Below are 27695 nucleotides of genomic sequence, written 5' to 3'. Positions count from 1 at the left end.
TAAATTGGCGATGAAATTTTATAGCAGCAATACAGCAATTGCATAGAAAGTATTACAGTAATTATACATGCATTGAGGTTTTAAAATTAATTTAAATTCAGAATCGTGTTCGTGACTTTATCAGCGATGTCGAAAGTGCACGCTAGGGCTTAACTCGCCGAAGAACAGGGGGTCTACTCTAATTCACCGAAAAACGAAGTTTCGTACGAAATTTCGCGAACTTCTTACCATGGTTCTATTTCGTTCCGAAATTTCGTACGAACGAAGATTGTTTGACGTTTATTGTCTATAAACCTACTCTAATTCGAAATGCTACGAACGAATATTTGAGTTTGACAGACGAAACTTCGGAATTTTAACCTCAAATTCAACGAAACCAAAAGAGTTATCGTTTGATTTTCGTGTTACTTTTCGTTTTGTGAATTTTGTGTGAAAATTATTGGCAAAGGCTACAATAATGCTTTTAACCAAAGCAGCTTTACGTAAAGATAGTGTAGAGCGAGGAGGGAAAATATTACCGAAATTCTCGACGTAGAGTTTGTAGGAAATCACAGACTCAGTCGGCAATTTTTCAAAGAGTTGTGCCAGGAATTCGTGCGTTTATTATCTCTAAACAATGCATATTGCAATTGCTAGACCTTCTGGAGCATGAGGAACAATATTTTAATAGAAAATAATTTCATTCTCTGAACACCCAAGTTGTAAGTATAAGAACTAAACATCAATGATTTAATTGAGGCATTGACTGTTATTTATTATGATGCTGATCAATCCTTTATTATTTTCCAGATTTGTGACAGTGATTACCTACTATGTAACAAATGTGGATGTGTCATTTGGGGGAGCAATACACATGATGCTTATATTTGGAGAGAGTGTGTTATTAGAAGCCACTTCAAGGGTCTCCAGAATGATACAGTTTATCTGTTAGGTATGTTTGACTTTATTGCATTTTGAATATATTTGTTCAAGTTGGGACAAAAGTGGTACCCCAAACTTTCACATTTATATTATTAATTTTGTGTAGTAGTGTTATTCACATATTTTCATATACATGTATGTTTTAGGTGACTCTGGGTATGCTCTAAGGGAGCATATGATGACACCTATAGATAAAGCTGTTGAAGATTCTCTTGAAGGCAGTTACAACTTTGCAGAGCTTTGTTAATGCAAATTTTAGAAAGGAATAGGTAGGACAAAGTTCTACTCAAGCACATCATAACATGCTCCAGAAGAACTGTATGTTTATTGATTTTAAGAATTTGACATGATGTTATTTCTTTACTTTAGAGTTTAATAAAAGAATAAATTATATACTTAAAGTTTTATTTACTATTACCCTGTTTAAACATAACAAATTAATAACAAAGAAATACTATACACAATTAATAACTAACAAAATCTTAATTCCTATCCACATATTATTTTATTGTGTTATGCAGCTGCAATAGGGTAGGACTGATGCCTGCCAATTCGCCCCTGATGCCTGCAAGCTCTGCGTTTTTCACCGTCTCTCTCTCTGGGCACGCTCCTCTTCATATTGATACAATCTGCTTCTTACACCTGTGCTTGCAGATCGTCTCCTTGTAGAGTGTGTATGTCGAGAGGCTGCAAAACAACATTCCAATTTCAGTCAATAGCTCAGAACAACAGCGTAAACAAAATATGCCTAAGACACTTGAAAGGGTTAAGTAACAACAAAAAGTTCTCAACTCAACACTTGACCCATTTAATACCATATGCAAACATAATAAAAAAGATGCAATCATTATTCAATAGTAAAGTTAATCTGTATTCTTTATGAAGAGTATTTCATAATAATACACTTAAAACAAAGTTATCTATGTTGTGTACATTTTCTTTATAATAGCATTACTCAATTTACCACAATAAAATACTTACAAGGTGTGAAAGTCAAGCATTCTTGTGTCAACGATAGTGGTGCATAGGCGGCTGTTACAGCTGGACTCCCAGGTTGTAACAGCTGCCTATCTTCCTGGCTGGGTTCAACTATTCAATCTCCCGCGAGCTAAATTTCTATGTTCGTCCAGGAAATTGAGAAGGGTTTCTATTTGCTCAAGAGTTGCCGTATGTGGAGCCATTTTAAACTGAAAATATAAATGGTTATTATTAGAAAAGGCAATGGTGTTAGAGCAAAACCAAATATTATATTTGTATAATATGATAGTTACTTACAAAGTGTTTAAATCCAAAACAAAACTTGTTGCGAACCAAAATACAGCAGACGTCGTACGTAGAAGTCGGATTGTTGTAAAGTACGACATGATACTTCCTTAAGGAACGCGGACCTTTGTATCTCACTTGGAAACATGATTTATTTAATACGACACTTGAGAAACACACTCCAGAAAACTTTACAAAGTATTCAAACAAAAAATTCTTAGTTGACATGTTATGATTAGATTGTATTATGCAGCTATTTTTGGTTGTCATACGTCATTACCCATTTTTGGCATGAAATAGTACTCTTCAAATTAGTTGGTTAGCCATGACTATCGAAGGGTTTTTTGTAGTGTCGAGTCGAAAGTAGTTGAAAATATTTTTTTAATCTAAAAGTTTAAATTGTTTGCATGAATATTACAAGAAATATGTAATGAATCACATTTATAACGCTACATCAATAAGTAAAGCTGAAAAGTTTAATAATTTCAAGTTAAAGTAAAAACCGTAACTTAGTTTAGTCGACATCATAAAAGCCCCACACCATATTATAGATTTCATTCGTTCACGAAAATTGTCTATGGTTCCGAACTTCGTATGCGCATCCGAAAATGAAATAGAGTAGGGTCACTAACGACACTTCGTTTCAATTTCGTTCGATATCGAAGTTTCGTTTCGTTGAATTAGAGTAGACCCCCAGGACAGTCTTACATAAGGGATACCGAGCTAAACCGGGTCACATAATAACGTCACTGGGTTTTAACTTATCAGTTGAATGTCACGATACAATTACACATATAGAGATGTGTTTACTCGATAGAATACATCGTCACACGTAATAATATGCAAATTATAAATGCAAACACTTTAAACCTCTAGTCGTCGGCAAAATTCCGATGTTCTAGAGTACATATGTATGCAGATATTACCACTCATGCTATATTAAATAATCTTGACGAGTCTACTCATATTCTAACGAAGGATGTCGACGTTTCGACATAATGTTTATATTTTCTAAGAGCAGTTGAGACAGCATTTCATGTTATATTATGTATTTGAGTTAGGTTTCTAACGCGTAGGTATTATTCACAGTCATTTGCTAGTCAAGTATTTGCGGATTCATTATTTGCTGCTAAAACTTTCAAGCTTTCGTAACTAGAGGTACTTAAACATTTTCAGTGTAGATTCTACGCGAGCATTTTCCAAGTACGCTAAAATTTTCTGTTTGTGTTTTCAAAAAACTGTGAATTTAACTTTATATCAAGGAAATTCCAGATTGCGTCTATTCTTGAATCTTTTCAAAGTACCGAAGCTATCAAATACATATATGATAAAAATTAAAATTGGTGTTGGTTTTAATAAAAAGTTATGTTTCAGAGCTGTGACTTTCATTGCCCTGAATTTGTTACGATTACGAGACGTGAAATAAGATGACGCAATAATATAATCGAACTGATTCCTTACACTGTTTCATTAAAGTCTTCATTTATAATTGCTTTTATAATTTCCCACTGTATACCTACTGGCTGTTATCTTATTATGAAAGTAACCTTGTTATATAAAGGTGAATGCTATTTTAGTCCTTAAAGCTCATACGTATTACGTTTTACGTTCCGAAATGGACCGTACTCCATGTATCATCAGCCGTTAAAAAAAAAACATTTATGGAATCTACTGAGGTAAGATTAATAGGTACAGATGTGTTTGGACTGGTATTAATTTCATATTTTTTTCCTAAATGAAAATAGGAAGGTAATCAATATTGTACTGATAATTTATTAAGATCTGGCCAATATACAGACGTAAACATCATATACAATTTGTGTATGTAGTCGTGCAACTGCAACACAGATCGTGCACCAAAACGCGGCGCCCGCGCCGTCTCGCCTAAATACCGCGCGTTTCCGATCGCGACGCGAAACTAATTCAGTTTCGCACCACTTGTCAACAGAAACTTTACATTTTCTTGAATACTTTTAACTAAGATTTTAATTTTCTTTAATAATAATATTATAACAAGTTATTTTTCGCCAGTAAGTAAACCACCTTGGCAAAAATTGTTTTACGCAGCTCATCAATAATGTTTCAAAGGTTAATGCGTTGACCTCCAGACGTTAAACACGATTACACGAGCGAAGAAAGTTTTAATAGATGCTGATGAAATTCTTTAACCGATTCCTAATCAATTAGCCAATATTCATAAGGTAATCAATATCTATTAACTCGCGCAATTAAATAACATTTTATTATCTCGATTATAACGATGATCCAACCCGTCAAGTTATTCATGATGAAATCTGCCTGTGAACATTTTTGACGTGAAGCAGGGACCACCCGGTAAATATGGCTGTGTTATATCAGCTGATCCGAATATAAGGGAAGTGTCAAAGACGGTCTAGAGAGAGCTTAAGCTAGGCATCTTGTATTACCGTTACTGCGACGAGGCGCCAACCACTGGTCGCGGCGACCGCGTACTTCGTACACCATATCACAATATTATAAATTGAATACTTATCACGATCAGAACAGCATACATGCTGTTTACCTGAATTTATGAGCAATATACTCCAACTTGTTTGCTAACTTTGTTTCTTCATTTATCGGAACTTAAACAGAATTACTTCCTTAAGGAGTCAAAAGATTCAATGGAATTTAAAAGTAATGGATTTTACAGCAAGAGGATTGTAGCAAAGATACATAAAATGGATATTGATAGGACATATGGTCATGTGTTAGATTAATAAAGAAATGAGAAATCGGAAAAAATAAGTGTGTAGCATGCATTTGCTGGCGCCTCACGTCCAGGACTACATATAAATCGTCGGCTTACGTGGGCGGGGACAATTGTCGGTCTTTACTGATAAACGCTAGAGATGACCCGCGCCCCCAAGGGAAACGCTGTCGTGAGAAAGTGCCTGACATAAAAGAATTCCGAAAGCAATAACATATTCATTCTCTACTTCATCTTTCTAGGAATTTGTCGCATCATGTAATGCAGCGATAGGGACGTCAGTGAAATGTGCGCGACATTTACTAGCATTCGCAATTATAATTTGCTGAAACGGCGCATGTCCCAGTTAGCAACACGTAACAGACTAATGGACGCTCTTTAGCCGATGTTAGTAAATTGTAAATTATGACGCAATCATTTCATTTTAAAATGATTTTGTGTGATTGCAAGGCAACCTTTAATAAGCAAATATGCTTGTAGAAGTAGCAACTTTTTTATAAAAATCGTAAAACGTATGCATATGGAAATGCAATTTCCACCCAAAAACAAACTAAATAAGGTAATTGGTGAATTCAATATTGGTCTGCGGACATTGGACTTTTACATTTTACATTTAGTCTATCTACGCTAGACTTCCAATAGATATGACAAGATTTGCTCTGACTGTAAACAAACCTTCAATCATTTTCAGATTCGCCTTGGCTTTCACTCACTAGCAATCTTTCACATTACGTAACTCTTCCTGGGTTTCTTCAGTCATTAATCTTTTGCTGTCCTTCCTATGGTACTTAGGTTTGTGTCGCATTCTGTTGTGGGTTGTGCTGCGCATACTTATTATTAGGTATTTGTATAGCTGGTACAGTGTTGAAAAGCGCACCGTACACAAACCGCTTTTGTCACCTGCATTCAATAGATGGGCTCATTGTTTTCATTCCAACGCAATGTAACGTGAGCTTACAGCTCACTTGCGGTCGCGGCGACCTACGCGCCCGCCTCGCACTCCATACTATCACAATTTCTACATTATCTCGAATACTCCTAAAACTGGTCCCGTAAAATATTTACATTACAGGCGTGTTCATTTGGCGTTTCGTGTTAAATTATATCAATTCTTCTACTCGGTTTATGTTCGTGAACTCGATCAATAAAGAGGAACGGCGCACGGCATTTTAAATTAAGATAACAATTTTATTGACTTCTAATTCAATTCGTAACGTTTTTCTTATCTTTTCCACTTAAAGCTCTTACTAACTTTCACGTTAGTTGCAACATTGCATAGACAAGAATCGTCGGCTGGTTCTCAATCACAAGTCGTGTTTGAACTTGGCCCGTGTGCTCTGCGACACTGGGTCAACGAGGCAGGGCTGGGTACTGCGCCGCGCTTTGCTGTAGTGCGTTCGATCCGGCGCGACAATTAATATAGTGCACCGTGCAATAAGCGCAGGCGGCGTGTGGGTCTACATATTATACACGTTTGACCTTGTCGTAATGTCCACTACGAGATTATTTATAGTTAAGAATTTGCTACAAGTTGCTTACTGGACCAGCCGCTTTTGATTGAAATTATTAACTGCAATTGAAGAAAAACATTATAATTTAGATTTGCTACTGTATAAGCGTGCACACATTTGTCGCTATGATTGAACTTGATCTCACTAACTACTCGAGCCTATTAACCATGACCCCTGAGTCTGTCAAGTAAGAGTTTGCCTTATGTTGTTGTAACTACCATTCCATTAAGTCATATACTTTAATAACCGCAAACATCTAAATTATACGTTAAAAACAGCGCTATAAATAAAGTTTAATTAATTAATCACAACCCGTCTTTGATCGTCAATTAATCGTGTCTAGTGAGCATGAATAATGTTGAACAAATGCTCAGTGAATTACTGCTTTTCATGAGTAATTATACTTTGAGCCATCCTTTAATATTGTTGTTGGGATAAAATAGTAGTGGTGCTATCATAGTAACAGTCATAGAGAGTTATATTACGTTACATCCTGAACCGGGGCTCATGATTAACATCTTCCGCGAGCAGGGTCAGCGTGCAGGGGTTACGGCCTGACAGGCCCTGCGACTAGACCTTCTGGATTTATCTAATAAAACATGATTTGTGCCAATGGATTAAACGTGCACGGCTCGTACATTACGGTACTCGTAAAATGCGATATGGATTTATCGAAACTTATGTAACACAAACATTGTTATACTATTTACAGAAACATTATACTTATGAACTGGTTCTCGTAGCACGTAGGTAGCTATTTAAATAAGGGTCACAACACAAACAACTGTGAACACAACAAACCCAAACAGAGTACGATGATCTAAACGCCTAGTCAAGCAATTTGCTCCAAATGGCCATTATGCAATAAAATCATTTGAATTAATCAATAGAGCGGAGTGGGTCCTGGCAATACGGTCGCTAACGACACACTTCCTTCTGCGCTGCTTCGGCGGCACTACATCACCCTGGGTTCTGCACCCGACACACTTATTGTTGCAATTGAACGCTATACTTAATAGCGATATAAATAGAACTCCGGTTTCTCACGATTATTGTAACTTATGCTAATATGGTATCAATGTCAATATTACGTTTTTGCTATTCACGGTTCTCTCCATGGGTGGTTAATATTCCTGCCGATCCGCTAATGACGGTGCTAAAGTTGTTGTGTACAAATTGTTTTTCTTCTGATTCTATACAGCGCGAGTTAAAAGTAAGATTTATACATATTTTGTTACGGAATTAAACATCTTTAACAAAATAAAGCAGATCTATTTTAACGAAATTACGTTAGAATATTTACAATTCCTAAAACTCTGGAGGTTTTCCTATGCGTCAGGTGAGTACCTAAGTACCTAGTAGAAATTGATAAAACGCAGTATTTAGATCAATTGCGCATAGTATCACGTAACACAGATTCCGAGAATATCACCTGTTTGTATTAAATAGTATTTCTAAACATATGTCTAGTAACCTGTGCTCAGCAGTAAGTCGAGGACGCTAACCAAACGCTAACGATGTTTACAAAATGGATCACGTACTTTACAAGTAACATTCACTAAATAGGTACAACTGAGCAAATATTTTACACGTTGATAAGGTTACATTCTTAATTAGATTATGAACGATTAATCATAATTTATTGAATGACAATTCGGAATAAATTTGACGTCATAAATAATTTCGGATATGAACAACGAATGTAAACAAACATTGAACAAACAACAAACATTTGTTAAGCGCAAAAAACAGCTGACGTTTAATGTAAGTTGCGACATAAACTTATGTCCGAACATGTTTTATAGTAAATATTTAATTTATTTCATGAACTACCTAACTCATGAATTTATGATAGGTTGCAGACTTAAATCGGTGCCAACTCTCAAGCGCACATGAGTTTAATTGTGTAATTAGAAACGGATTGTTTGTTAGTGCCGCATATTTTAAAAGTAAACATTACTTTCAATTGTGCAACGGTTTCGGAAAAATACGACGCATTAAACAATCATAATATGTCCGATTTTGCATAATGGTACAAATTTTGACTCTCGTAGCGATTTTCGTCACGGACGTTATATTATAAACTGCTTGCTAACGTACACGAAGTAAAGAGCATTATGCATATTTATATACAACTAAATATAAAGTTCATCATTGCATCATAACACATACAGCGATTATCTGAAGGTATATAATTAGGTGCTCGTATCGCATTTGATTTAAATAAGACTTAGAGTTTGTGTTACAATAATTATATGGAAAACAATTGACCTAATAATATTGCATCTTCACCTTGAGACAAACGTTTGTAATAAAACAATACAACACAATTTTCCTTGAAGAAAGCAAAAACAAATCAGCAATAGTAAATATGTAAACAAATGCACCTGCACTCGAGGGTTTTCGATTCAGCTGATCAGGTTAATTCATCCAATGAGGAAGCACATGCACTGCCAAAGACACACTGGTCCTTGTCAAATAGATGATCAAACAAATTGGTGAGTGTTGATAAATATGAATGTGTCGTGTATGCTCTCGCGCACCGGTTCGGAATCGCAGGCGACACGCGCTCCCCGTAACGGACAATCAGTAACTGAACGCTGCGTTGAGTCGGACTAGTTATAATGCGCCCACTGAGGCCATCAATAACTTCACCAACACGTGGGTCCGGCGATGTCGGCCGGCACGTCGTGATATCACACATGCACGGTAACGCGCTTATCGGTGCATCGCCTGTAAAAAGCTCATGATTCATCAGAATTAGGTTTCGCGTGACATCACCACGCTATGCGAGTAATGTAAACAATATGGGCTCGAGCTCCGATCTGCCTCGGCAGCTTCATGTATCGTTCAGCTCTCTGTGTGTGCCAACATACCATCCAAGTACCACGTTTGTGTTATAGTCGTCATTGTAAGTTGTAAATATTTGTCTCCACCGAGCCACGTGTGAAAATGATTACTTGGAAACGCAAAATTCTTGAAATACTTCTAAGGAATACTGGCTTGGCGGTTTGAGCCCGGATTTGCTGGAAGTGTGGGAAAGCATCACATTAATTCTCTCTGTATCTGCATAGTATTTCATCGTAATGGAGGTAAATGTTCTCGGCCGTAGAGAAAACGGACTAAATGATTGTACTAATAAGTTTGGGTGGAGTAGGAAGGGAACCAGCTTAATTAAAAAATTGCCTATAGAAAGTTGTTCCATTTACTCCGTCCATATTTTCCTTATTCAGTTGGTGAACCTCCCTTATATGTTAGACCTCTATTTGAGAAGCATTCGATAAGCGTAATATTCTCACAAGATGTGGAATTAACGCTATTAACGTGAAATTAAGTTGTTTAGTAAACCATAGCTGTCTGGACGTAATAAATGGAATGGGCGTGAAGATTGTGTCATATTGAAATGGTATTATTGTAATACATAGAATCAATAAATAAAGTATAGAGATAGCCATTATTTTAACAGTTAAAGTAATTTATAAGTATGGCCATATAAGGGGCGACAGGTGGTTTTAGCATGAATTGAGTCATCTCTAATAAAGATTTATTCCGCTGTCCTTTCTTTGACCATACTTAATAATATTTATAATGTAGTTAAGAGTGCGGTTAATTTAGGGCTCTTACCCCACTGGGAGGTGCGAAGCGTAGGCGTTTTTTGGACATTTTATTAGTGTGCTATAGGTAAATGGTGTTCTTGCTAAACCTTATGTTGGGTGCTTGCTTGTGTTGCAAAACGTAGCAAAAAGAAAACTGAATTTCAAATTAAAACGAATAAATCCAAACGAATGCATTTAAATAAATCCCACCATCAAAGTTTGTTTTAATTTAGACAATTTAGTCTACTTTAATTAGGTAAAAAACTAAAAAAAAACGTGTCAAGCAAAATGTAGCGCTGAAATATGTATAATGTGATGACAGCATATTCTATATTACTAGTAACATCTTTGGCAGAGGAATGCATTCCATATCCTTTACGGCACATGCACACTGCAAACTTTCAGTCGGCCGATAGCTTGTTTCGGGTCATAAATCATTATGACTTCATGAAGAGGAATGGAAGTATGCACATTATAAAGATCTGGTACTTAGCTAGTTTAAGACCGACTGATAACTATGATTGGAATCAAAACTATCGTAAAAAAAAAATCAAAGCCGTCGACAGTCGGCCGACTGTTTAGTCTTCAGTATGCGCACAGTCTTACTGTGACACAAATGCTGACGAACGGAAGTTTGTGGTGCCAAATCGGACAAAACATTGACACTTTCACGTCTTACCGCGTTTCATTACGTGGTATAAACATCTGGAGATGAAACAACAACAGAAATTGGCAATTGTTTCTTTTCCCGGAAAACGTGGAAATAGAGGAACGTCAATTATAATCGAGAACCGATCTTACGTGGTCTGCGGACAATGCTCGGATATGACTTCTGTTTGTAAACCTAACAGCGTTCTAGCGTTTTGTTTGCAAACATACGTAGATATGCGTATGGGTGCATCTAGTAAGGTTCGTCTTTATAATATTACATGTAGGTTCCTATGTAGGACAGTATTGTCATAGGTCGGGCGATTATTATAGTTCAAGCATGCAACACTCAAACAGACTCTATGTTTACAGGATTTGCAATCTACTGCGTCATCGTCTGCCTGGGTTTTTACCCACTTTTGTTGCGTTTGACTTTCAGACTAACCGCTTGCAGCTGAGTTTCAGTGTTTTACATCGAGAGCTTGTCCATCTGGCTTTCTGTTACATGTGTAACTTAATTCCTCCTTCGTTGTCAGACTTTCTGGCTTTTGACTGCCTGTAACGATTGCCAAAGATATTCAAATGACAGTCGCGAGTGACCTACCAAATTAACTTACTTTCCGAAGTAAGGACCATGATCCTATTTTACGTTATCCGAACATATTTTACCCTTTAACCAGCATTGCATAAAATAAACAATCTTCTACGAGAATATAATTTACCATGATAAAAATTGGGATCCATAGTAATGTCAAACTGTAATCTGAATTTAATCGTGAATATTTGTGACACTTGTATGAATAATAAATTGTGTTGCATACAGTATAAAAGACAAGTAAGTTACGTCGAAGACCTTTCACGATCATTTAAATTCAAATCAGACGAAAGATTTTGTGAGATAAGGTCAGGTAGGGAATCAAGTCATCGGCATCCCGTCACAGTTACATAAAAAGGGCGCAGTGATCCATCCTGCATATTTATGTTAACCTTTCTCGACTGCGAACACGTTAGCATCACCAAGATACATTTTTTAAAATTATTATACAAAGTTCGTAAAATTATACTGAGAACGTTTTCTAAAAAAAAACCTGAATGCGGGCATCGTCAAACAGTTGCGCGTGCAATGGAATAATACCATCGTATAAAACAGAAAATACACATTTCTAAGTAAAAAAACCGGAATTTTAATTGTTCTCTACTTATTTTTCAAATATTGTTCCGAAACTCATCGCTACGTCTTAGGTAACAATTTCCTACTTACGCCTTGCAACACTTAACGAGCTAATTACGTGCAATTTATCAAAGGGCTCAATAATTCTCGATGCGTGTACTACGCTTGTTTGTAGACACGAGCTATCTCTTATCAATGTAGGTCGAGACAAGTTGCCGCAATGTTTCCTACTCCTTGTGTACCTTATTGCATCCTCCTGCGTTAGAAACAAAAGGACTCAAGTGAGGAAGAGGCAGCTTAGGCTCTTCCAAAATAATTTTCAGGAAGACAAATCTTTCATAAACATGCTAATTCTAAAATTTGCAAAATAATAAAACTGGCTTTGTGTTATTAACTTTCCAAGCAATTAATTGTAGCACAATGCATGAAAAAACACGTGAAACATGAAGGTCACACAAGAAAATTTGTACCTAGACGAAAATTGGCAATGATTTTCGTTCTCGTAATGCACACACAATTTGGGACTTTATTACTCTTGGGAAATTGTGTTTTCATTTTCAGTACATTGGGGATTAATTCATGTTTATTGTTTGCATTTTAGTTTGCTGACGTGAAAGCAAGTTTTATGGCTTAGATGACGCATGGCAGGTGACGGGAACCTATTAATCTCGGATATAAGTTGATTACCGTCACCATTGGTACTTCAATCGTTCCCATTTGAATCGTTTCCGTTCCAATAGCTTTCACGTCAATATCAGAATGTTATGACTCATCAATATTTTACGATTGACTATTATGTCAATTTTAGACTTTTGATGCGTTTATTTCGTAGAAATACTAGGACAAGGTTAAATACTCATTTTGAAGTGAATCCAGAATTTTGCGCAGTAAACTGAGACAGAAATCGTAAATGTAACGCATGGGTAGCCTTCATTTGCTTCATTTCAAAGACAGGCTTGTAATTTGACGTCTGAAATACGTCTACTTACTTTGCCAAGTAGGATATATTGCTCAATTTTGTGGGAATACCGTAGGTGTGTTATCTAACGAGGAACATGCTTCAATTAAACAGGCATTAGTAGGTACCCCACGATGGATGGTGTAATTATCAAAGTGCCTCGCTGTAATTTTAACACTTTGATAATATATAAAGATAAAATACTAAGAAGGTACCTACGAGTTCCAGCAACCAACGTAAGGTTTCTCAGCACACTATTAAGCTGGCTTTTATACTGTTATCACAATTTTCCAGTTAATAAAAATGCGTAATGCATAAATAATGCAGCAATAGGCGGGTCTTAGATACTTATTTTAATTGAACTATGTACTATTAATTATTGCTATTACAATTTCCTGTTGACTTAATATTGAGCGCAATTTCCATTCGATTCTTCAAGAAATACAAACTCTGGTTGCGGGTGTTAACAGTCTTAATGCCTACTCAAATACATTGTACTTTGTTTATTAATTAAACATGACACTTGTTCCTCCTTTGTAAAATCACACAATGCGGATTTTAGGATTATTATAGTCTTTAGACAATGGTCAATGGCCATTATCAGGTAGCAATCAGGTGCGTGTAGTTTAAAAAGCGTAGTGTTTATACAACGTTGTAACAAAATTTAAACAATTTACTGCAATACATGTGTATGTAGTTAAATAAAAGTGTTAGGCATGTGGATTAATTTCCCTTATATTAATGAAGGAGGTAAGTATACTCAATTATTAAATATATTATTGCTTCATTGTTGCGAAAAAAAAAGTATTTAGGTCTTATGAAGTTAATTTCCAATGACCCGTTGCCACTGTAAAACCGAGGTCAAGTTGGTATGACTGGGCAACAAGTCGCAAGGGCTAACTGCTACCTCTCTCAATTGAAACCGCAGTTTTATTCCTACAATAAAGTGGACATTAAGATAAATATCGAAAATAAAATAAATTACGCTACCGCATTCTAAATATATTATTCTGCATATCAAGCTGGTCCTTACCTATATAAAACAGGCAGATTATACAATGATCAAAACAGATTCGTGATCTCACTTAGTACTTATTAGCTATGAGCTCAGATCCTGGATAACAGTACGGTGAACATAAAAAGCTCTGAATTTAAAGTAGAGACTGGCGCCGCGATTTTTTTGTCTTATTAACACTTATTACACATGCTTACATTAGAAAATGTAAGCTGCACCGATGTGATAATGATCTCCGACGTAATACGGTCGATGAGCACATTTCTCACCTTCAGTGAGGTCAACAACATATATAGAGATCAATATTGCGTATTTTGCCGACTAACATTATACTAAATATTACAATGTTTACCTCCAGTTTAAGTAAACGTGGACTTCGAGGCATCGGCTAAGATATGTTTAATTTAGCTCGAACAAAAGCTGAAGGCGTGGTCGTAAACAATTTCGATTGTCTTCGAGTCAGTTTGCATTCTAAAGCACGTACTGCCTGATTGATCTCGATGATACCAATACCGGATTTATTACAGAAATACAGGTACAGATGACAGAGGCAGCCATTCAATTTCGTTGATGTAGCACCGATCACATAGAACTGATTTATGATCGCATTCATACAAGGCGGCAAGATAACATCAAACTTCAAAGGCGGCAATTACAGTGATAAATGACAATATTATTATTGTCTTGTCCTTTGCGGACAATAAATACACCATCGAGGACTGTGCGATATTATTTCTCGCCTGTTTATGATCATTAAGAACTATTGTCAGCGAGCATATGCCGATATTTGAATTGAATGCTTCCACAGTCGCCACTGTTATCAGCTAGATTGATCAGCAGATACCTTTCAGATAAAATGATGCCGCTTAAATGAATGTCATTCAACAGTAGCGCCAAGGAATTCAATTACCTTCCTTAGTATTATCAATATTGCAACAGAATATTGTTCATAGAAAGATCTGAGCTATCATTTAACAAATAAGTTTTCAGAAGAATTACTCATCAGAAACTACGCATGTTTCCTTAACCATATTTGCATAGAGTCACAATAGCCTGACTAAGGGACCGACACAAATAGAACGAACGGATATGCCATTAAAACGTTAAATCCCTAAACTATGCGTAAATGTCACGAGGCTACGTTGGTGACGGTCCATAAATAGTATTATACAAGAATTCTTTATGAAGAAGGCGTGCGTCATCGATACAGAGAAGGAAGTGCGTGTGTTGAAGCAAACAGCGAACAGTCAAACACTTGATGTCGAGCCGCCCACGGCGACGCCTCGGCCCATCGGCGCTCGCCATCCGCCCGCTGCACTAACTGTGATTGACACCGCATTAATACTATCCCGAGATGAAATGCAGACCTTTCTTAACAGTTTAATATTAGGATCTACACGTACACATTCCAAAACTATTATAAGCGTCTAAAAATACCTTGCACGTGTAATTATTCCCCTCGTAAAGAAAATAAATTGCTGACTATCATAGCATATTTTTAAATAGTTTTTAGTATTTTAGTTTTAAAATGTGTATCTTGCCCGTCCTAACCTACGGTGCGCAAACCTGGTCTCTCACAGAGTGTCAGAAGTCCAAGCTCAAGGTTTGCCAAAGAGCAATGGAGCGTAGTATTTTAGGTATCAAGCGGATGGACCGAGTACGCAATACCGTCATACGCTCCAAAACAGGAATCTTCGATGTGGGCCAAAAAATAGCAAAATTAAAATGGGATTGGGCTGGGCACGTCAGCCGAATGCATCCAGACAGGTGGGCCAATATTGTTGCTCAGTGGATACCACAGGATGGCCACCGCAGACGTGGTAGGCCCCGGAAGAGGTGGCGTGACGATCTGGACGCCTACAACCCTAACTGGTGGGAGCACTCTAAGGATCGAGAGGTGTGGAAACAAAATGGGGAGGCCTTTGCCCAGCAGTGGGACAATAAGGGCTAAGAAAAAAAAAAAAAGTTTTAAAATGTGCGATCAGCTGAATTGAAGACTGGGTCAAAATACAAAGTCCATATTGAGTTGAACAAATATTAACTACCTATACATAATTATAACGACACAATTAAAAACTAGAACCATTAGTAACAAAAATAAAAAAAAACCTCGTTTAATCAGCCGATTATTTAATCAATTGTCGCTGTAGTTGGCCATAAGATGGCTAGAGAACGATTATTCTACTTGTACTTTGCTGGAGTTCCCGAGTTCCAAATACAAAGCCAACTTTCTTCAACTCGAGAACTTGACTGACTTTATATCAGACCTTTGACTTTACGTAGTCATACGTGAGTCCCAGTTGCACCCATACGTAAATTAACATAACTCCTTCATAATATCGAAACGTGTAGTAATAAAATCTCAGTTATAAGTAAGGTTGAAGTTGAACTGACAAATGTTAGGTTACCATAATTCTACAATAATACGTGGTTTGCCGATACTCAGTAACAAATACCATTTCCAGTTAAGTAAGAAACCACAAGTTGGTCACCAGTTATTATTGCAACTATTGCCGAACCTACGTTTCATTTGCAGATCAAATTACTTACTTTCTTGTAATTTTAACTTTACATTTTCTGTTTTAACGCTTATAACAGGCAATTATGAAAGCGATAATACGTAAAATCAATTTATTATAATCAAAATCGTATGGAAATAGAAAACAATTATGCATTGAAGCTTTGCCAATTTATTCCAATCTGCCACTACAAGTTATACTGCTAGGGTGGTCAGCGTTATTACATCTAATTTATTCAGACTGAATAATAACTGTTATTTGCGTTATTTCCTTAATAAAAGAAATAAGCATAACGTATATTATAGGAATATAATAGCTATTACAATTAACCACAGTTATGCATTAATTCCCTGCATACCTAAATCAGTGTTATTGGATTTTTCTTTTTTTCCGTCGAAACTTATAGCAGAGGACGTTTGCTCCAAAATGTTCACCACAAGTATTAAACTCTCTCCTCTCTTACGGACAAAACTATTTTTTTAACGCAATGAAATCAGAATTAGCTTATCTAACAACACTATTTAATTAATGGCTACCGATATCGATACTTTAATGCGGTAGCTAACAATAGTATTATTCAAACAATTCGTAGCTTTCCAAAAACTTATCCGTAATGCCTTCTAGGCACCATTACCCTCCAACGTGCGATCAATAAGGGAAACAAATTAATAGCCTGCGTAGACGCCCATTTCCCCAACCTATTTAATACACGATCACTACGCAATCCATTATTGTTATATAACGTATCAAATGTAACAATAACAAAAGTATTATTTTCAAAAGCTAATAAAGCCAACAACATATAAGAAAACGTGCAGTGAATTAGGGTTGACATAAAGTCTGTCTATCACACATTAATGATGTAGTTACCATCCAATAGGTCAAATTCAATTTATCCTTCAAATAATATTGGACGATTGTTTCATAGAAAATATTATTAGGTACAACAAAACTATAACGAAAAAAGACGCTTCATCTACGAAAAGAATTTTATTTCCCAGTACTATCGTCAGGGGACACTTTGTTTTTTTTTCGTCTGACTTTGGTCGCAAGTTTCAGAAAAGCGTTTGCTTTCACGATAACAACAGCTGTGGAAGCCGGGTTAACAGTCACGATATAATCTAACCGGTGACAATACGTAGATGATCATTCCGTGCTTCGAAGCTATTAAGATTGTTATCGTTCTACAAAATTAACTGAAGGTTATGAAACGCTAACGCACACACATTGCATATGATTTACTCATAACAAACCTATAATTACATTCATGACTTACACAATACGCCCTTATAAATAGCGCTTTGTTTTCAAGAATGCGCAGCGCGGAAATTCCCTAAATTCGGTTCTCGTAAATTCGGGAAATTGCCAAATAACAGCGTTAGCCATGAAATGTGCTTCATGCAAACCAAATCGAATAATAAGTCATGTCAACATAAAGTAATCATGACATAAATCAAATTAACGATCCCTGCAAGATTTGCGCGTTAGTTGAGTAATCTACCAACTACGGAATTGATATAAATAATAGTTGCTAACTTATTGATTGTTTGAATGTTCTAAGATTTGTATCTCGTACTTTAAGAGTATATTGCTGCAAGAAAAGAATGTTATTTCTCGAGAATATATGCATTTTTAAAACAATGGAATCACGTCGCGGTCTTTCGGAGAGCAGACGAGCTTATGTAAGGCCGAGCTTTGTGCTCAGTGATCACGATAATGTTGTAACGTTTGCGTATGATTGTTGCAGGTCACGGCGCCAAAATTCCCGGTGGTGATCAAGATAGGGCACGCACACAGCGGCGTCGCCAAGGTTAAAGTTGACTCCGTGGCTGACTTCCAGGTAACGGTCATCACTCTTCCAATTAAATAATGACGTGATGTATTACAATGCCTATCACGAAGACACAGTTTTACCATACATTTTATTATGAGGGGAAAATATTTACTTAATGAGTAACTGAATTTAGTAGTAAATTGTTGTTGTGGTTGTAGTAATGTAATGTTAATCCTAATGTTATTTTTATTCTAGGATATCGCCGGGGTCGTGGCTATGTTAGGCACCTACTGCACGGTGGAGCCTTACATCGACGCAAAATACGACATCCATATACAAAAAATCGGCACTAACTACAAAGCTTTTATGTGAGTATTTATTGCACTACCTATTTTTAATCGTCCATAGTCTGGCGCCTACAAGAAACATCAAAGAACCTCGCAATTCTGATTACAAACAAAATGTTGCAGGCGTTCTCAATGTTGGCAAACACGCAATTACGTAGATTTAAGAATGGTATTACGTGTGAAGTGTGATATCACACTTTGTGTCTGTAACAACCGTCTATAAATAAAGCTCAATTATTTTTCAGGCGCAAATCTATATCGGGAAATTGGAAAACCAATCAGGGATCTGCGATGTTGGAAGCTATCGGCATGAACGATAGATACAAGATGTGGATTGACGAGGTTCGTATCTTTTTTATCAGTTTTTCGATTTAACCTTTCGAAGGATAGCATAAATGAGATGTGAAAAAGAATGATGTTCATAAAAACCAATATAATATATACTTAAGTAGGTAGGTAGATAAGCTCTTATATTTTTTTATTCACACGCGGAAACTACATATTTTATTTATTCCTAGTTCAACCATTTGTTGATTAATTGGTATTTATTAAACATAAATCGCTAAGCAAGAAACACCGCATAATATTAGCACACGATTTGAATATATTTCAAACTGTCACGCTTATCTAGGGGTCAATGATAATCATGCATAATAATTAAAAAACACGGCAGGTGTTAGGTTACTTGTATAAGAACGGAAAAATAATTTACATCTCAGTGTTATATCCATTGATCAAACAGGACATAAAGGTTTTTACGGGTGCTATTAGACAACGTAAATACAATTGGATGTTTTTGACATCACTACATAGTATAAAACAAAGTCGCTTCAAATCGTCGCGTCAATTTATAAAACGTTAACTAAATCAGAATCCTTTTTAATATTTTTTACCCTATGTACTGTCACGAAAAAAATCGATTGTAGGTGAGCGAGATATTCGGCGGTCTGGAAGTTTGCGCCTTGGAGTTGGTGGTCGGCAAGGACGGTCGCGAGCATATCATCGAACTCAACGACTCTGCCACCTCCTTCATGGGCGACTCGCAGGAGGAGGACCGCCGCCATCTTGCCGAACTGGTGTTGCAGCGTATGCAGGTAAACACTCGATGAACACAGTGTCTTTCTTCTCCCAACTATGGTTTGATGCCGAAAATCAACACTCTTGTAGCTGTAAAACCAAATGTATGAGAACAAACAATGTTTCCTAGCAGTTTACGTTTACCTCGATGATATGGCTGACTCGAAATATTTTTTTTACATTTCAGGCGGTATGCCGTCCCGGTATAACGAAGACCACTTCCCGGAGCTCAGTATCGGGCAGCTCTGCAGCAGGATCGCCAACTGAGGAGCGCGCGCCGCCGGTGGGAGCGCCGGGGCCACCGAGCGTACCACCACCCGCGCCGCTAGCCTCGGCTGCTAGCATTGACCGCCCGCTGCCGCCGATACCCGCGGAGCCGTCCCAGCCACCGCCGCCACCTCTCACGCGACGCGACTCCCAGGGTAACCGACCACGTGAATATCATCCTTTTAGATATTATTTTTAGTAGATAAGAAGACTTCTTTTCTTAATATCCTTTCGAGAGATTTGCTCAGCTGATGGTTTAGTTGAAGCTCAAGCTGCATTGCTCATGCTGTTGCTCATTGCTGCTACTGCCAATACCATATTCTATTACTGCCTACAGCTTCTCAATCATCGACGATGTCGTCAGTGTCAGCTGCGCCGAGCACCACTAGCAGTTCTGCTCCGACAGCCGCCGCCCCGAGCGCGAGCTCCACCCCGGGCCGCGGGGGCTTCGCGCGGCAGGGCTCCCTCAGTGCAGCGCTCACCGAAGACGCCGAAGACACCATGAAAAATCTGCGCAAGACATTCGCTGGAATATTCGGTGACATGTAAACTCAATGTCATCAAAACTATTCGGACAATAGACGATGTAATTAAAAAGAAAGAAAACGAGAAACATTTTAACAAAACAAACCCCAAAAGAATTCACACAAACCCAAATAAAGTCACTTTCGGCAATGACGACCTAATAAATTCACTACACGTCTGTTGCCCGCAGCATTAACTCGTAGTTAAATAGTCATGTAACTGTCTCAGTATACATTTTACTGAAAAACCAAAATGGTCATGATACTTTAGTAAATTGGTAACGGCAGAGAACCAAAATAACCCAACCCAATGAGAGAATGCTTTTATGACAATTTTAACTAGCAGAGGACCCATCCAATTGCACATGTTTGAGGTCATCCCTCTTATAGTATGTTGATTACAACCTCGTTATGAACAGAATTTTAAGCATAGTATGTAAAATAACTATAGATTTTTACAATAAGTTTATTATAAATATGAAAATACGAATCAACTGAGCTGCATTGTGATCGAACCCGTTCGGTATCCGCGAGGCGCGTTGCCTTGCGTGTTGTAGTGTTTCTCTCTGTCTCCGACTCCCTTCTACACTCGCTGCACCTTCGTACGAGAACAGTATCAAGTGGACGTAAGCAAATATACACTATTCTTTATTAATAGTTGTTACGGAAGACAAATAATTCAAAGCAATACTAGGATGGGGATATAAAGGCGACAAGAACAAGTGATTAGAGTATATCGATTTCGGAAATCGAACTATACTTAATTGAAAACATTCGATTCTACGAAATGTTTAATTACCAATTCTGGGATGTGAAATGAGGCACTCATAGACGTTGAAAAGAGAAATCAATATACGCTGTCGTCCTGTTAGATCTAATTTGTTGGCAATTGGGATATGAGCAATGCTATTGAAGACAATATTGTTAAACGCAAGAATTGATCCACATTTTATATATTATACCTTATTACTAGTTGTATTTCATAGTCTTAAGAATATATTGTTATATGTACGTCTTCGTATGTGTGAATCACGCTTCGTTTATCACGTAGGTATCGATGTATCTACAAATCAATATTGTTTATGCTACTTCTTCATCAATTATTGTAATAAGCATATGCTATCGAGATTTATTATATCTATTTACTACTACAGACTCGTGATTTTCTTGGTTTCATGAGGAGAGGTTGGCGAGGTGGTCAACGTAGTGTGATGATACGTCATATCAGAATGACTCGTGTGCATCTTGGCTAGTGCATTGTGCTATCATGACTATTCAAAGTTTAACTTTAAACTTATTATAAAGTAATGTTATACTATTTTTTAGCTAATGCGAATCCTACGTAGACATTTCAATGTGTAGTTAATATTTAATTTACTTAATCACACTTTCGTAAAACATTCATAAATTAATACCTTGTAAATTTTAAGCGTTTTTATATAACAAACAGATAATATTATAACCAAGCCCACTTGTTATCGTAGATTTTACAACGAAAATAGTTATATACGTATACAAATGTAAGTTAATAACTCATTATGTTAAGACAGTGGTATCAGAAGCAAGCGTTAAGTTTGAGCAAAACAATAGGTACCTGCGTTTAGTTGGTTGAGACTTGAGATACTATCAGTTTATAATATTTTACGACTATCCTTCGTTGTTGGCGCCGCGGTACTGGCATACCGTATACCTAGTACCTAGGTAACGTTTAAGTAAATATACTATAATTGACTCGTGTAAGTCTGCACCGGTAGTTAGATTTTGACACAAATCCTTAGTATCGATAGCCACGACGTAGGTACGTGTAAACTAATTACGTGTCTATAAAATGCGCAATTAGATAATTATTACTACTTTTTCATACAAATAAATTAAATTAATAATTGAATTATATTTAGTGGATGTTATGAATTTCATTTAGTACGACATATTTACTTATTTAAAATTTTAGCATATTTTATTTAATTTATATAGTTTGAAGACTTTGACATATGTTACTTGTTAAGAATATAATATAAACACTCAAATTAATATAAATGCTGTTGTTGTTGTTGCTAACAAGTTATACAATGTGTACTCAATATGAAAGGGATGGAAAGAGTCACGGTGAGGGACGCGACCCGGCTCCTGAGTCGCGCTACCCTTGCCTATGTAACGACTTATCGTGACTTCCATCTTCTATAGGTAATTAAAGGGCATGGTAGGTCACAACATTAGTAGATAATAATCTGCTTGACGGATTTAAAATTAAAACCAAAGGGTTTATGGAACTACCATAATGATATGATAATTTATTAACGTTATAAGCCCTGAGAGGTTTTCGTAGGAGTTTGCAATAATATGATATTTTTATCGTGTGTGGCCTCCATGTCCTAGTTCGGATGGAATATGTTAATGGAATTTGAATGCATGTTAATCTATATAATATGAATAATAATAAATACCTTTTTGGTAAGTCAATACCGATGGTGGTTATTTCATTTCAATTATCCTTTCCTCCTTATATTTTTTTGAATAATATTATAAAATAACAATAAATAACACAGATTTTCAAAAGGTATGTGTTTATTGGAATATTTAAATACCTATACAATCATCGATTTATAGATTAAACAATAACATAAAAATGTGTAAGCCATAATAATTTATTGATTGTAGGTATGCGAACTCTTGCTTTTTTATATATAATGTGAGTATGGTGCGTATGAATAATGACAAATCAATCTTATATCTTTATATCCTCCAAAATTACCTAAATATTCCTGGTGAATGGGTCATGAGGATAGTATGGAGATAAACGAAAATTATTTTCAATAACTGCACTTGAAATATTTTGAATACCATTTACCAGTATTCATCTGTGAAACACGTCATAAATCGATGGCTTGTGCGTAATGTTAGTTTGATAATACTAATATTTATGAAGGATATCGATTCTATTCTACCTTCCATGATAGTATCATAATATATTTCAATGCACACAAAATCCACCAATAAGGTGTCAACAATATTCTCTAGTAATGATAAAATTCTTCAAAATTGATTGTGAAATCCTAATAGAAATAATTCAAAAAGAAAAGCCTAAAAAACAAAAACATGAAATTGCTACAAACTAATGTAAATGCACTATTTTGATTGCAATAATCGCTTCAAAAACTTTTGATGAATGGCTGTTTACAAACTGTCATCATTGGAAAAGATAAACATTGGTAAGATTGAAACCAAGTACTTAGATTAAGTACCTACATAATCAGTTTATCCTTAACTTTGGCGCCATCCTGTCCTTTCATTGTCATGAGTTGAATCAGAGATAAACAGAGGTAGAAGTTCCTCAGTACGGTAAAGTTTCAGTTTCCCTCTAGTTGTCATCATTTGACAGTTGCACGACTATGATAAGGGTACCGAGTCCGTGTTATACATTATAAAATTATCTAGTTACCTGTGTTGTAGGTTATAACTAGGTATTGCCATGGTGCTAAAATGCAATTTCCTTTTTCTAAATTCGATCGAATCTTCAAACTACGTGCAAAGTAATATCTATTTGCGTACTACTACTACATCATGTAAATATTGACACAGAAAATTTTGAGAATTCTCGTCTTATGAATTAGTTAACGTTGGCGGTACTTCAGCTAGTGGTATCCTACTTGATCCATGCCAGTGTTGAGGCTGTAGTTCCTATACATGCCGGCAGCTGACAGCTTGTTCGTGAACCGCTGGCCAGCAGGGAAGAACACTAGTGGTACCGAGTAATATCCTGAAATTATTAAAAAATATTAATTAAGCCACGTAAGTATAGAATCTAAGACGGATGTGTCTATTGAAAAAAACGTGCCTTTGATTGGTGAACGAAACCATTGTGATGGAGATTGATAGCAAAAGCATTTACAGAGCAGTAGCAGTAGTCACCTACTTTATTTTGTAAAATTGCTAGCTGGTTTTCGTGCTTGTTCTTTACATTGGTCAAAAATTATTTGCTCTATTTTCAAGCAATTTTCTCACCCTTTCTACTACTGTGTCGTTTTGATACTTGTTAAAAAAAAACAGTATTCAATAATACCACAATACGATCCTTACTAAGTAGCTCCTTTTCTCATAAAAAATCCCTACCAAAAAAAAACTATGCTTAGAAATGTATCTTTAGTTCCATAGCTTCTTTCCTAGGTAATGCTTACGTTTTACTATTCCATAGATATTTTCATGCAACAAAGTAAACCAGGCGGTAGGTACCAACAACAAATTGGCCACTTTTCAGTAATATATGCGTTAGTGGAAGCCAGAGTGGCTCAAGGCCTCGTAGATAAGAGATATGATTATGTGTGAAAGTGTCATAAAGTGCAATGTATTCGAGTTTTCAGTGCCGTCATTTGTGTAGAAACTAATGTGCAACACATTCTACTTATAACTGAGCATGGCTTAGCCTAAAAGAGAGTGAATTGTACGGAAATAATATTTTAAATGAAAAGAAAAAAAAAAAGAAAAGAAACAAACATGAACATTAAATAAAAATAAAGTTTATTTATTACGTAACATAAGCTCTTCTTCTTATGAATAGATATTAAGAACTTAGTATACCTACCAAGTATACTTATTTATAATTAATTTATGACTACATAAAATATATCCCACCAACTTAAAAAGTGACAAATAGCCGAGCCTGTCCAATTTAAAAAATGCAAACAAATGTTTTATAGTTGACAAATGACAGACTACAGGAAAAATAAAACATGAAGAAAAGATACTCCGCATGCAATGGAGAGTAAGCAGAACATGCAAAAAATAATTCCTTTCAATACTTTATACCCGTCTTTAAACAATTCGTTTATCGAAGCCAGTATTAAGAGAATAATTCCGGTACATCCCACCCTGAGCCAAGCTAGTAGAAAATGATTGCGCTCTGGGAAAATACTCTCTGGTTACTGTACGCCAACCTAAAAGATCGGAACAGAAACAAATTATTACATGAGATATACGATTTAGATTTCATCAACCATGTCTGAGAATGTTTATTAAGCGACTAGACAGTCGAACGAACCTGTAAGTAGAACTTATGTATCTACGTATGTATCTCTAGTGTTGTGTTAGGTACTGTCTGTATCTGAATTGAAAAGATTTTGATTATTGTAGTAGGGAAGGTGATTCGTGTATTTAGCCTAGATTTACCTGAGGTGCCATCATTATATCATTACGTAAAAGGTATTTCTTTTTAGTATATGTACTGATGTAAATATACATATGGGAGTGTAATTTAGGTATATAATTTTATTTACCTGGAGGATACCATCCGTAGTCGTTGGCAGTTGTTCTGTAGAATGGATGCTGCTTGCTCACTTGACACCCATACCCGTTGAACCAATCTGAAATGATCAGAATATTTATAATTGTGCATAAACCATCGTAATTTCTGAAAATATCTACCTCACTTTCAAAATGAAAGTTAAATCAATTTGTCTCCAAAGCTTTATTGAAAACTAGCTTCTGCCAGCGGTTTCACGATAAATGGGCTGTCTAACACTGAAAGAAATTTTCAAATCGGACCAGTAGTTCCTGAGATTAGCGCGTTCAAACAAACAAACAAACTCTTCAGCTTTATAATATTAGTATAGATGCTAGGAAAATATTATGTGTTTTTCTCTAGCACTAAACACTTCTTTAAAATTAAGGTGTGGTTGGACTTAAACATTAATTACTTGTAATGAGATTTATATCTATCTCTAAGGCATAAGGTTGATCGAAATCCAAAAAAAAAGAAACGATAGACACAATGCTTCACTGTTTGTTCCCCATTGATTACAAATGAAAGCCCGCATACTTTTTAACGAGCTAAGATCAATGACACTGTAAAGTTGTTTCCAAGTGTTAACTCAAATTACTCGTGGTGGAACTAAGTTTGTAGCTAAGAATTTTCTTAAGTACCTATTCGAGTAAGAAATTATTCGCAACATTACGCCAGCGTGACGTCGACGTATGTATGATAACATTCATTACGTATGAAATGCCGGCGCCACTTAGTCGGGAGCTCCTTGTCAAAACATCTTAGGGATCACGATGCCCTTGTGGAAACTATATTTAAGCTCCTTCAATTTAAAAACCCTTTGTTTATGAAGAAAGTTGACTCTAATGCCCAGAGAGACAGCTTTAGATGAGTCCCAAAAGTATCACTTCAATTTCTTACAGTCATCATTATGAGAATCTTGTCTTAGTATTTTGGCTTTGTTTCATCTCTAGTGGATGGGAAGGCACATTGTTATTGATTTTTTATAAACTCATCATTTGTGGTAGATTTTTACTTATTCTACACCACTGTACACAATACTGTTTTTTATAACTCTACAAATCAGTTATCAGTAATGATTATGTAAAGTTGGATCCTTGGACTTGAATTATGTATTTTAATAGAACTTTGCTGAAAAGTTTTGACGTTATTATTTTTATTTTTACCTATCAATAGCCACGAAAATTACTTAGCGAACTCGGATCGACTGCTGAATGAAATTTAATTTGGTAAGCCCTGTTTTGAAGAACTTTTTTCACAAACTAATTTTAAGGAATGGGACGTTATATATTAAAGGGCAGGGGTAACAGGTCCTTAGGAAAACAACTAAGGAATTGCCTAATAAAGGCTTCTCATTCGCATGATATACCCATCATTTATTCTCACCCGGGACCAACTAGACATGATTATTTATGAAATATATAAACCGACCAAAAAATCAGCTCCATAAAATATTCATTTTATTCCAGTTTTCAGTATTTATTGTGATATCAACAATTTCAACTATCGAGCAGCTAGACTCTAGTTATTACGATTCATGAGATACAGCCTGGCGACAGACGGGAAGGATAGCCTTAGGATAGGGCACCCTAAAAATGACTGCACTTCTTCACCTAGATTAGTTCGTGTCTTAGTAATGTACACTTACGGGGATGTTCAAATCTTTTTGGTAGATTGCAGGTGGTGTACAAATCTGAGGTCTTCACATCTTCTTTTCTCATTTCTCTTAGCGTTGACTCCTTGTCGGTGCATGTTGCTGAGCAAAAGCCAGGTTTTGCGTTGGGTATAAAAGCTTCATCTTGCGGCTGTTGCTCGCTCATTTCTTTTCACAATCTCTGTTTAGCTCTGTAATTCAACTCGAAATATAATTATCGCCCGCAGTTTCAGCAGTCTGGACAATTGATGTTCGCAAACAAAGGCGTTACCGTGACAACTTGACACAGTTATTTTCCTTAACAACGTAATTTTTTTGTTCTGTGCTATTTTTAAACTGAAAATATCCAAAATTGTAATTTATTTAGGTCGTCAATATAAGATATTTACTTAATTTCGAAGACAATTAAATAGTTAAACTGACTCTGGGAATTGCTTACTTTTTGAT

The 27695-nt window shown here is 36.2% G+C and overlaps 3 protein-coding genes and 2 long non-coding RNA genes across 10 annotated transcripts in view; 2 read left to right on the top strand and 3 right to left on the bottom strand.

The window, feature by feature from the left end:
- The window catches only part of LOC110378983 (tissue inhibitor of metalloproteinase), a 37664-nt gene extending 28522 nt beyond the window's left edge, over window positions 1-9142 (bottom strand). Inside the window, exon 1 of one of the 4 annotated variants that reach the window (XM_064034144.1) lies at window positions 8967-9142. In XM_064034144.1, coding sequence (XP_063890214.1) covers window positions 8967-9127 — 161 coding nt within the window. In that variant the 5' untranslated portion in view covers window positions 9128-9142. Of the gene's footprint in view, window positions 1-6451; window positions 6483-8810 lie in introns of those variants that run through there. The other 3 variants (XM_021338460.3, XM_021338459.3, XM_049846757.2) reach the window with 3 other exon arrangements.
- Window positions 1-22773, top strand: part of LOC110378997 (synapsin) — a gene marked incomplete at its 5' end in the record, with an annotated part of 58473 nt that extends 35700 nt beyond the window's left edge. The window contains 6 exons of the mRNA XM_049846896.2: window positions 18078-18170; window positions 18360-18472; window positions 18697-18793; window positions 19378-19545; window positions 19716-19950; window positions 20133-22773. Coding sequence (XP_049702853.2) covers window positions 18078-18170; window positions 18360-18472; window positions 18697-18793; window positions 19378-19545; window positions 19716-19950; window positions 20133-20344 — 918 coding nt within the window. The remainder of the gene's footprint in view (window positions 1-18077; window positions 18171-18359; window positions 18473-18696; window positions 18794-19377; window positions 19546-19715; window positions 19951-20132) is intronic.
- Window positions 110-1314, top strand: LOC135116705 (uncharacterized). The gene is made up of 3 exons (XR_010276389.1): window positions 110-701; window positions 790-931; window positions 1068-1314. It is a non-coding gene; the product is annotated as an uncharacterized LOC135116705 (long non-coding RNA).
- Window positions 1224-2755, bottom strand: LOC126055596 (uncharacterized). The gene is made up of 3 exons (XR_010276388.1): window positions 2197-2755; window positions 1903-2108; window positions 1224-1608 (listed from the first exon to the last, which is right to left on the bottom strand). It is a non-coding gene; the product is annotated as an uncharacterized LOC126055596 (long non-coding RNA).
- A 93-nt stretch (window positions 22774-22866) lies between the features above and the next one.
- LOC110378996 (piercer of microtubule wall 1 protein) lies at window positions 22867-27518 on the bottom strand. 3 transcript variants are annotated; one of them, XM_049846935.2, is made up of 4 exons: window positions 27243-27518; window positions 25590-25676; window positions 25123-25250; window positions 23941-24076 (listed from the first exon to the last, which is right to left on the bottom strand). In XM_049846935.2, exons 1-3 carry the CDS (start codon window positions 27412-27414, stop codon window positions 25129-25131), a joined length of 381 nt encoding a protein of 126 aa, XP_049702892.2. In that variant the 5' UTR covers window positions 27415-27518; the 3' UTR covers window positions 23941-24076; window positions 25123-25128. The 3 variants fall into 3 exon arrangements, with proteins under 3 accessions (XP_049702890.2, XP_049702892.2, XP_049702891.2); XM_049846933.2 differs by lacking the exon at window positions 25123-25250 and having other exon boundaries at window positions 22867-24076; XM_049846934.2 differs by lacking the exon at window positions 23941-24076 and having other exon boundaries at window positions 24933-25250.
- Window positions 27519-27695: the final 177 nt, after the last annotated feature.

This window comes from Helicoverpa armigera, chromosome 4 (genome assembly GCF_030705265.1).
Source record: "Helicoverpa armigera isolate CAAS_96S chromosome 4, ASM3070526v1, whole genome shotgun sequence".
Taxonomy (NCBI): domain Eukaryota; kingdom Metazoa; phylum Arthropoda; class Insecta; order Lepidoptera; family Noctuidae; genus Helicoverpa; species Helicoverpa armigera.
Note: the sequence above shows the minus strand (reverse complement) of the source record. Positions and strands in the feature narration are given on the sequence as shown.